The sequence below is a fragment of the Podarcis muralis genome, chromosome 6, assembly GCF_964188315.1.
Source record: "Podarcis muralis chromosome 6, rPodMur119.hap1.1, whole genome shotgun sequence".
Lineage (NCBI taxonomy): Eukaryota > Metazoa > Chordata > Lepidosauria > Squamata > Lacertidae > Podarcis > Podarcis muralis.
In genome coordinates this window covers 33,799,098-33,810,989 of record NC_135660.1, presented here as the reverse complement: position 1 = coordinate 33,810,989, position 11,892 = coordinate 33,799,098, and the positions used below count along the sequence as shown (strand labels likewise).

The window sequence follows — 11,892 nt, the reverse complement described above, 5'->3', positions numbered from 1 at the left end:
CTTAAATGTGTTCATTTCAGAACATGTCCCTTTGATGCACTCTCAGGTACCATAGGATGTAAGCTCCCAGTAGCTAACAAGAAGCACCATCCATTTTATCCTCCTACAAAGCAGTTTCCTAGTAACATGAAGAAGAGAATGAAAATGCTTAAACCTTCATGTTACATCGAACACACTGAAATGGCTCCGAGTGACAAGCATTTCCCAGTCCTTAATGTATATTTTTTGTTTTAAAGGTCCCCTGACCATTAGGTCCAGTCGTGACCGACTCTGGGGTTGCGGCGCTCATCTTGCTTTATTGGCCAAGGGAGCCGGTGTACAGCTTCCGGGTCATGTGGCCAGCATGACTAAGCCGCTTCTAGTGAACCAGAGCAGCACATGGAAACGCCGTTTACCTTCCCGCTGGAGCGGTACCTATTTATCTACTTGCACTTTGACGTGCTTCCAAACTTTTCAAACATGGGCAGGAGCAGGGACCGAGCAACGGGAGCTCACCCCATTGCGGGGATTCGAACCGTCGACCTTCCGATCGGCAAGTCCTAGGCTCTGTGGTTTAACCCACAGCAACACCCACGTCCATTTTTTTTGTTTTGTTTTAGGTACTCAATAAACATTGTCCCTATATAAGTGTACATTATTGAATCAAACTGCCAATATATGTTATTTCCATGGTTCAAGGATTCTAATACATGAGACTCTTAGAATGGTCATAAATGAAACATGTGTCTACTAGGGAGGCATGACCATGGTCACACCTCTTGACAGGCAGCATGGCCTATTGGATAAAGTAAAAGTTTGAATTGTAAAAACAAAACAAACAAAAATTAGTCATGTGCCTATGCCCTTGGGATGGAATTCTGTAAGTCTCCCCCCCCCCCACACACTTTGCTCAGGTGAGCTTTCCTCCTCTATCCCTCCCATCCCCATTTTGCTTAACATCTGCATTGATGAAGAGCTCTGGAGAACTTGAAAGCTTGCTCACAATTTTGTTAATTTTTGGTTGCTCCTAATGTGTTTTTTTTGGGGGGGACGCAGGTGGCGCTGTGGGTAAAAGCCTCAGCACCTAGGGCTTGCTGATCGAAAGGTCGGCGGTTCGAATCCCCGCGGCGGGGTGCGCTCCCGTTGCTCGGTCCCAGCGCCTGCCAACCTAGCAGTTTGAAAGCACCCCCGGATGCAAGTAGATAAATAGGGACCGCTTACTAGCGGGAAGGTAAACGGCGTTTCCGTGTGCGGCTCTGGCTCGCCAGAGCAGCGATGTCACGCTGGCCACGTGACCCGGAAGTGTCTCCGGACAGCGCTGGCCCCCGGCCTCTTGAGTCAGATGGGTGCACAACCCCAGAGTCTGTCAAGACTGGCCCGTATGGGCAGGGGTAGCTTTACCTTTACCTAATGTGCTTTTATATTTTGTTTGAAGCCTCCTAGAGCGGCTGGGGCAACCCAGTCAAATGGGCAGGAGTACAAATAATGATGACATCATCATCATCATCATCATTCCACAGTCACTGCTACCCATCTCCTCCAGCTAACAGAAAGGAATGTAAAAAGAGTAATAAAAGCCCCCTCTCCATCTCTTATCATATATATAACTCAAGGGTCAATCTGAAGTTGTAACATACCTTCTCTCATGCAATGTTCTCATTGCAGGTTTTGGATCTCTGGTGACCAGATGCAAAGGAGTATAGGTTCCTATGCCTTTAAATGGTTGTATAGAAGAAGAAAGGAATTTTGGCAGGTGTAGCTCATTGTGCAGTGATGAGAAAAGCTGCGACTGAACCTTCAATTTCTCCCAACAATTAAAGGAACAGGGAACTCAGTCTCCTATCCATAAGTGCATTGGAATTTACTTTGACCAACAAATATTTGCAGAAACTGCATACTTTACTCCAATGAGGCCTAGAGAAACTGGCTCTCTGAATATTTTTTTTTACTTGCAGTAAAGCAATGTGCTTAAATAGCACACTTAGAACTGGACTCCCTGTGTTGAATGTCCAAGTATGATTAAGCCCAATGATATTATTCCCCAAAGTATCAAAGCTCCATAGTAAAAGACTGTTATAAGAAGTCAGAAATTCCCCAGATACCTGTAACAGTCATTATAAGCTACAATGTAGCTTTAGGAAGTGATGCCTGAGTTTTCTTGTTTTCTCTTCCATTTTGTCTCATGTCTTTCCGACTGCAAGCCTGTGGTCAGGGTATCTCTTGGTATTATTGAGCTTAGAATCGTAGAATTGTAGAGTTGGAAGGGACCTCTAGGATCTCCTTGTCCAACCCCTTGCAATGCTGGAATCTTTCTCTCAACATGAGGCTTGAACCCACAGCCCTGAGATTCTCATGCTCTGCCAACTGAGCTATCCCAGAGCTCCCCCCTACCCACCCACAAAGCATTTCATTCCTGAAGAGAAAGGAAAAAATACTACAAATAAACAAATAATTATAAATAAGAGTATGCAGGTAAATTTTATTGAGGTACCACAGGTATAAAATATCATGCTTTCAATAATTAATACTGAGATATGAAGCCTGTCTACATTTACACAGATGTACATCTCAATGAATTAAATGAATTTACTCTCTAGTAAATGTGGATAGGACTGTAAGTTTTAAACAGCAGTTGATACCCTACAGCAGTTATTTTACCTTAGGAAAAAGGAGATCATTACTGGAAGAGAAGGGCTTCACTGGCTGCATTTGGATCACACTCCTTCCCTTGGTGAATTCTGAGCACTGCAATTTACCCCTCAAAATGTTAGCATTCTGAGCAAACTACAGTGCTTTAAAGGTATAGTGCATACGCAGTGCCTCCAAACCAACAAACCAACAGAGGAAAGCTTCGATACCATGAGCAATCACTACAATACTTTTTGCCTCATTCACTTTGCTCTGTCTTAGAGCCATTGGAGGTAGTATTCATAGCTGATAGGAAGCTACCTTATCAAGTCAAACCACTGGTCCATCTAGCTAGTTCAGTATCTACAATGACTGGGAACAACTCTTCATGAATTCAGGCAGGGATCTGTCTTGATCTGACTTGGAGATTGAACCCTCACCCTTAGGCATCCATGTGTTCTGCTACTGAGCTGTGGCTTTTCTTCTTCATGATCCACCAGGTCAGAAAGCATAGAGCCTTTCTCTCATTTGCAGAGGTGATGTCACAAAGGGGTGGGACTTAATTACTGCTGGTAAAATCTGGATATTTGGCAGGTGATGAGAATAGTAAGGTGAGGAAGTCTCTAGGGTGAATTGAAAATGGGGCTATCTTCCCCTGTTTCTGAAAAGGGATTTCAATCTGGATTTTGGGTAAATATATTTCTTAATGTTAGAAAGAGAGAGAGAGAGAGAGAGAGAGAGAGAGAGAGAGAGAGGATCTGCCCAAAGACCCCCAACCTATAAGACTATGAATTTCACTGTCAGACTGGGCCCCCTTATGCAATTCTATAATTCAATAGCTTCTTAAACAGACTATAATTAAGGAATAGTCATATGATGTAGTTTGGGACTACAGTTTAGTGCAGGAATAGGAATACTTTGCAACTACTTTTCAAAATTAGTTTTAATTATCTGTTCTTAGAAGTAATTATTGGGAAATGCTTCCAGATCTGACAAATCACCAGGATGAGCCAGAGGTACTTACCGGAGACCGAGAGCAAGTGTAAACTGTGGGGCAAGTCCATCAGCCAAAAGTAAATACAATTACTAAAATATCAACTGGAGAGCAGAGAGACTAATGCAATTAGAGTAGGCAAAAGGATCTGTCTTGGAGATGCAGTGACACGTCGCGGAAATGAAGACTAATCAGTTGATTTACCAAAAGGAGAAAGAAATTGTTTATATGCAGCGCCCTGAGCAGCAATTCACTTTCTGGCTTTGCGCTTGCTTCATTACAAGAACCAAATTCTCCTTCCCATGCTCTGCATACACGGGAGACTTTTGATGCTTCTACCACTGCTCTGCAAGGGTCATTTGGAAAGGGAGAGAGGCAATTTTTAAACTTTACAACCATTGCTGCTTCTGATGTGTTGTGTTAAGAAGTAGGCACACCTGGCCATCTCTTCTTTCTTAGGGATCCCTGAAGCTGGAGTTTTCATTGCCTGAGACGCGCTGCTTTCCAAAGATGCCTGCAGGTTAGTACGCAACTTGGACTTATGGCCATCCCTCCCTCCCTTGGGGAGTAAGCTCCTTATGTGCAAACATGATGATCAGAGAGCATACTTTTGCATTCTGCTCTGCCATTGAGACAGGTCGGAGTTTCAAGAAGTCAACAAGGGAAGAGGGCATCGGTGATGCAAAGCACTGCAGGAAAAAGGATGGGCATATCTTTAAGAAGAGGCTTTCAACACTCAGTCTCTTTTCTGGACCTTCACGGAATGTGATGTAAGTGTTTCTCTTTTTAATATTTTATTTCTAATGAAAATTAAAAATGCTAATTTAAAATTGGACACCGGAGCCATTGTGAACACTGAATAATCATGAAAGGGGGGAAAAGGTTGATCAACTAAACAGCCGAGACAGACAAAGGGCGGCAACATCAAAGAGTGCCATATTTTCAGGGGGCTCCATTGCCTTGAGCAGCAGCTTGCTGTGCAGACGCCAGCAATTAATAACATCTTGGGGTTCTTTCAGACGGTTGCTATTTTCGAGTGGGATTCATTTACTAATTGGCAAATTCGGTTTGCACAATTACAGCTGATTAGAGGGTTTGCACAATAAAGTCACTTCCCCCAAATACTGGAAGTTTTGTAATAAGGAAAGCGATGGGAGAATTGAACTGGAAAGAGGGGGGTATTACTTCTTTGATGCAGCTTCAACTAACCTGCAAGCAAATTGGAATAATGCTTGTTAACTAGCCAGTGTCCTTGAATCTCCCTGTGAACAAATTGGGCTGAATGCTTCATAAGCAGCTCATCTGGAAGTGCTGTAAGTCTATCTGCTGTTTGCTTATTAAGGTGCTGTTAAAGGTAAAAGGGGAGGTACAGCCATCCCTCTGCTGACCAGCTGGCAACCCCAGTCAAAATTGCCATCTTCACTGGCTCAGTTCAAGGTGCTGCTGATTACCTTTAAAGCCATAATTGTTTTACAACCATCTGCTTCCATATTGTCCTTCCCATGAACTAAGATCAACTGTGTTTTATTTCATGTGTAATCTGAAAAATGTAGATTTTTGCACTGTGCACCGAAGGAAGAGCAATGGTAAGAAAACTCTGGAGCAGAATATTATATATAGAAATAATGGGGAATAAACAGGATATGCTTGATTGTAACAAAAATATGCTTGGTTTACGAAAAGAATATAACAATAGAATTATTGGTAAAAACTATTAAAACAACTATTTAAAACATTCACAAAATTTAAACCAGCAAAAACTAAAAAAACTAGGCTTCTCTAAACCAAACTAAACTGTATAGCTTACTGGTTACTTTTGTAAGGCACAACACTTTGTTTCATACAAACACTCTTTACAGAGATATTTAAGATTGTGCTTAACTTCATATTTTAAACCTGACTTTGGAAAGATAATTTCTTTCTAGGATGGTTATTATCTTACACTACCCAGTCCCTTCTAAAATCCTAAACTTCCCCTCAGCTAGTTAGAATCTGTTCCCACTGACAGATATACCCTACCAGAGTCCACTCAAATAGTCAGAGATTCCAGGTGCCCACCCTGTTTCCAATCCCAGGTTCCTGTCTCACCCATAGATAATCCCTGACTGCACTCTCAGTCCCAGCTGATTAACTTAAATTCCTCTCTCTCTCTCCCTTGATTGGCTGAGCGACTTGTCAGTTGGTGGGTCATCACGAGGCAAACCCAGGGCCTATCCCTCACAGGGCCCTCCTGCTTTGGTGGCAGGATATTAGGCTGAGAAGGTAATAAATCCCTTTAAATCTTCAAAAAAATACTCAAATGGCAAATGGCTTGATCCTTTTTTTTTTGGTAGTTCACCAGTGTGATGCCTCCTTCTGCTATTCAGCTCTAAAATTATATGATTCGTCATACATGCAGTGAAAAGTAGTAGTAGTAATAATAATAATAATAATAATAATAATAATAATAGTAAATTTATTTATGCCCAGCCAGCCACTCTGGGCGGCTCCGAGTCCCAACAGAATTAAAAGCACAATAAACTATCAAACATTAAAAACTTCCCTAAACAGGGCTGCCTTCAGATGTCTTCTAAAAGTCAGATAGTTGTTTATTTCCTTGACATCTGAAGGGAGGGCGTTCCACAGGGCGGGCGCCACCACCGAGAAGGCCCTTTGCCCTGATGCACTTTGGAAAATGGTAGCTGCCACTGATTGTTCAGATCACTATTTTGTCTTGGCTTTTTAGTCCTCAGGAAAATAATGGGCACCTTGAAGACAAGAAGAGAGGTGTGCAAAGAAAAGAGTCCATGCAGCTGAAAGCCCAGAAGGAGATGTGTTCCTTGGGGAAGGCTCACTCTGGGAAAATGTGCCCCAAATGCGAAATTGTCGTCTGCGGGGTGTGCAACATGCTACATACTGAAAGCAGCTTCATTGCTCACAGTTTGCTAGATCACTATGACAGAGGAAGGCACTCATTTTGCTGCTTGGATTCTGAATTTCCCCAAGACCACCATGTATGTAAGCACTGTGCAGGACCACCCTTCTCTCCTGGCAGGTCTTGTAACCTGGCTACATTGGAAACCGAATCTCTACTGCGACTCTCTCTGTCCTGACTTTGTAGAGACAAAGTGAAGAAATTTCCTTGCCCTGCATAGCAGGCATTCAATAGCCAGATTGATTCTTTTCAAATGGCTCAGTAGTGTGCACATTGCCGAGTTTGTGTGCAAGGTTAGTATGTGAAATCACCAACAAAGCACAGGTAGCTGTATTCCCTCTGCTGCATGAAACATACAGTAATTGATTTCACTTCTCAGTCGAGAAAAGAATAGGGTTGCATTGATGCAGATCTTGGCAAGTCAGGCTAGCTCAGTAAAATATATTGTCTGATCTAGGACCTGTTGTCAGAAAAATGTTCGTTGATGTTCTAGTATATTAAAGTTTTATTGAAGTTTTAAACTGTTTGTATGTGGGTTGTACAGAAAGACTGGGACTACTTAAAAGCCACTGGACAAGGGCATTCTCTGGGTGAATCCAGACAACCAGGAGTTGTTCTGAAGACTTGCCATCTCTAGGCCCAGCGGAACAGAAAATGAGCAAACTCGTCTCAGCACCCGAAAGTATCAGTCTGCTCATGTGGTTACAGGCGCTAATGCAGCAAGCTTTTCCATAGCTGGATTCACACAACAAGGAGCCATTGTCTGGACACCTGGAAACAAAATGGCCTTTCTGGGTAAGTCCAGAGATCCATTTTAGGTCAGTGGCTTCTGGAGGTTCACTAGTCATTTTGGGTGTCCCCCCAAACCCCTTATTTTTCTTTCACATCTTGTCATGGGAGCCATAGATCCAATTTAAGCAAACAGCTACCCAATGTTAAGGTATGGTTTTGACCACAGATTTGCAGAGTCTGCACTGAGGAAAGGTTACTGGTGCTAGAGCATTTACCTTGTATGCAGAAGGTTCTAGGTTCAATCCTTGGTATGCCCAGGTAGGACTGGCAATATCCCCTAAAACCCTGGAGATCAGCTTCCAGTCTGTGGAAACAATACTGAGCTAGATGGACCCATTGTCCGACCTTAAAGGTAAAGGGACCCCTGACCATTAGGTCCAGTCGTGGCCGACTCTGGGGTTGTGGCGCTCATCTCGCTTTATTGGCTGAGGGAGCCAACATACAGCTTTCGGGTCATGTGGCCAGCATGACTAAGCCACTTCTGGTGAACCAGAGCAGTGCATGGAAACGCCGTTTACCTTCCCGCCGGAGTGGTACCTATTTATCTTTGACGTGCTTTCAAACTGCTAGGTGGGCAGGCCTACTGTTTTGCCTACTGTTTGCTAAAGCCTGGGGTCCTTATGAAGTGGTAAGAGGCTCCCACAAGAACCACATGGTAAATTGATTGTCTTCCTTTTCAGATGTTCTGGGAAGTTAGAGCTGTGTTTGCTCAACCTTGCATGATTGCTCTCCCCACCCACCCACACACTGCACACAATTTAAATCATGTGGGGAGCCCACATCTCTAGAGCAGGATCCCCCCCCCTTCAGAGCTCTTCCCCACCCACCCCACATGGATGGGGTGCAGATAATTTTGTAGGTGGGGCAGAGCCAATAAACGTGCCTCAACTTCCCCTCATGCAATTGTATTCATGTGAGGGAAGAATGTTTGAAAAGGGCTTGTTTGTATTAATAACCCATAGCAGGTGATATCAAAGTGGGGAACTTTTCTCCTGGGCTACGATGTCCCAGCGAGAGCTACTTTTAAAGAAACATCGTCTTTTTCGCTTTTTCTCCATGTTTTTCAGAATTTCAGATTTCTGTTCCTAGAAGTGTTTATATATTCTGAAATAGTTAAACATCTGTTGGGCTTTTGGAAGTTCTCCAAAATATCTGCTGTGTTTTCAGAAGAGTTCTTTTCCAAGTATATCTCAGACTTTCACCACTGCAGGCTAAGAAAAGTGGCTGTTTCTTACTGGAAAACAATGGGTAGAGAGGAATAAAAGCCTAAGGGTTGAATCTTGGCCTATCCCATAATAAGATGGTCAGATCATCGTTGTTTGAGAGATTCTGTGATCATGGAAGGTATTGTTATCGCTGTGTGTTGTGCAATGAATAGTTGTGAGGATGTGTGAGAATTAACTATGAAATTACACACAGTAATGGGTGCCATGAGCTAAACAGCAGCACAACCTTAAAAAAAAAGGAATTCCTGAGATCAACTCCAAATAGGGGGGAATATTTTATTGACCTCTTTGACACACTATCACTATGTATCAACTTTCCAGAGTGTGAGAATGGATTAACCATCACCTTCCCAAGGCAGAGAAGCAGCAAGTAGTGATAAAACACTGCAGCAAGGCAAGGAGAGAAATGTCTCTCCACTCCATAGCAATAGAACAAGTCAGTAACTAGGGGTGGAGCAATGACAACCACAGCAAACACAAAGGCAGCCAAGGTCATCTGTTTTCCTTTTAGCACATTTTAATGCCCATGTAAGCAGCAGGCAAACTCCCAAGTTAGCCATGTGGTAAACTGGTCTGTTTTCACCCAGAGTCTGTCAGCTTGGAGGAGCCACACAGTTATCATAGATAACAGCTGCTAATCGGCATCATCCATAATAGTTGGTAGAGGGAGAAGAAATATCTGGATTTTTCTTTAAGCAGCACATACCTAAAGTGATACCATAAAGGAGATGGGCTAGTCCTAGGATGTATTCACAAGCTGTGTTCCATAGCCTAAAGGTGTTATGAGGAATAGGATAGTGATGGAAGGATCCCTTCTTCACCTAAGTATTTAATGTTTAAAAAGCCTCTAGCTACCACTTCATTTCACCATCAGTTGCTATAAATCTCTGTGAGCAGGCCATCTTAATTCGTCCTCCTTCCCCTGCAGGGAGCAGTTGACTCTTTCAGACTAAAGCTCCACAGAAAATGGTCTGACCATGACAACAGGGTTATCTCAAGCCAACCCCTCTCTAATATCCAGCCCTACACACATCCCTCCTCCAATCCATAACAACTTTTAAAAGGTAAAGGTAAAGGTACCCCTGCCTGTACAGGCCAGTCTTGCCAGACTCTAGGGTTGTGCGCTCATCTCACTCTATAGGCCGGGGGCCAGCGCTGTCCGCAGACACTTCCGGGTCACGTGGCCAGTGTGATGAAGCTGCTCTCGCGAACCGGCACCAGAGCAGCACACGGAACGCCGTTTACCTTCCCGCTGGTAAGCAGTCCCTATTTATCTACTTGCACCCGGAGGTGCTTTTGAACTGCTAGGTTGGCAGGCGCTGGGACCGAATGACGGGAGCGCACCCCGCCGCGGGGATTCGAACCGCCGACCATGCGATCGGCAAGTCCTAGGCACTGAGGTTTTACCCACAGCGCCACCTGCGTCCCTATAACAACTTTTACATGCAGAATAATAAACAAGTTTTCCCAGGTATCGCTTCCATTCTGAACTATTCCCATACTGAATGGGGTTTGAACACAGAACTATAATGAGACCAGAGACTTCTCTGATTTGAAGCCATTTCCAGTCACACATTGAAGAAGCAAATTATTGGGACTGGCAGAGGCAGAGGCATAGGAGAGCCATTCAAGAGTAACGGCAGCCAAAGCCCTTGACAGTATCTTCCAATATTACCTCAGCAGCACAGAAACCACAGCAGCATGACTCCTTTCCTGGACTGCTTTGGTAATGTTGGCAGGCCAGGGATATACATTCTTTCCATTTCAGCATTACGTCTCTTGGAGCTGCTATAACGCTGGCACCAGAAAACCTTGCACTATGAATCCCTTCTGTACAATCTAGGGCACTATCATACTGGGGCATCTCCTACTTTCTGAAATAACATGAGATGTGACCTATCAAGTAAATTGGCATTTGATCTATTTCTGAGAATACCAGCTAATTGTCAATGATGGGATTAAGGTCTACGGGCCAGGGAAAAACTGAGTAGCCTGCGAGATGTGCAAGTGGCTGAACAGAGGGTGGAAATTATGGCCTTAATTATTACAAGTATCTCAGCTGGAGATATGGCTGGTAACAAAGAGAGCAAGGCTAAGCTTGTCAAATTTTCTGCCCATAGTAAATATTGTATTCATAAGGTGCCTGATTCTGAGGCAGCAGCAGATCATCAGGCACCTCAGCATAGCTGTCAACTTACAGATTTGAAAATAAGGGACCAGCAGCCTTGAAAATAAGGGATCAGCAGCCAAAATAAGGGACCTGCAGCCTCACCTGTTCCAGGCACTCGAGTCTTCCTGTCCTCCTGCAGTCTGGTCAAACTCATGCTGGTAGCTTCGAGAACACTGTCCAACCAACTTTGTAACCAGAGGTTCAACTGAATAGAATCTGAATCACATGCACCACAAGGCCTATGCAGCCTCAACTTAAGATGGCTCCCCGGCCTGGCTTTGCACTGCAAAGTTTGCAGCAGCACGTGCAACAAAATGGCGCCCAGCATTCAAAAACCCCCTCAGTTTGCATTAACTAGCCACGCACAAGGCATGCATGCTCCAACCCCTAGTCGTTCTTAGACTTCTTATTGGGTGAGCAACACAGCCAAGCGACACAGTTGGAGCCTCCCTCCTCCCTGGCCGGCAGGGAGGGAGGGAGAGGAGCTGCTTCCTTTGAAATTTAAGGGACATTTAAGGGACATCCATCAATAAGCGACAGTAGCGGGACATGGAGCTGGAATAAGGGCTGTCCCTTCAAATAAGGGACACTTGACAGCTATGCACCTCAGATCTGCTAGCTAGGCCTTCTCCATGCCAGCATGTTGTATGTTCAACTCCTTACTAGGATATGCATTCAGATCAACAGCACTCTCTCTTATTTATGTACCACCTTTCTGCTAAGGCACCCAAGGTGCCTCACAACTTAGAACCTCAACACAAACGGTAATAAATGTTATCAGAGTAACTTCAGGAGCAGATGCCACAAGCTCCATGGGCCTAGGCTTCCTCACTTCCATCTTCCCTCAGGAACCCACAGGTCTATGTGAAAATGCCTCAGGAAAGGAGGTGGTGGTGGTGCTCCTAACAGATCTTTCTATTGATGGTGTCTTCAGGAACTGGTGATTCCGAGTCTTCCTCGTTTCTTCCCCCCCCCTCAAGGCACACGGGTCTTAGCTCCAGTGAAGGTGGGAGTGGAGCTGCAGCAGAACAGAAGGGCGTTACCTTTCTGTAAATGACCATAGTAATGCCTCCTTTATGTGCAATGGATCCCAGCAATGCCTTTCCACCTGTAGCAGAACTGTTTGATACCTCATGCTAAAGTTCTGCATGGCAACAGTGAAACTGAATGCAAAAATGTGCTTGTGACA

The 11,892-nt window shown here is 44.2% G+C and overlaps 1 protein-coding gene across 1 annotated transcript; it reads left to right on the top strand.

The window, feature by feature from the left end:
- Positions 1 to 3,059: 3,059 nt before the first annotated feature.
- Positions 3,060 to 6,939, top strand: LOC144328091 (uncharacterized). Its single transcript, XM_077930863.1, has 4 exons — positions 3,060 to 3,107; positions 4,061 to 4,121; positions 4,239 to 4,371; positions 6,327 to 6,939. The coding sequence occupies exons 1-4, from the start codon at positions 3,060 to 3,062 to the stop codon at positions 6,691 to 6,693; spliced, it is 609 nt and encodes a 202-aa protein (XP_077786989.1). The 3' UTR covers positions 6,694 to 6,939.
- Positions 6,940 to 11,892: the final 4,953 nt, after the last annotated feature.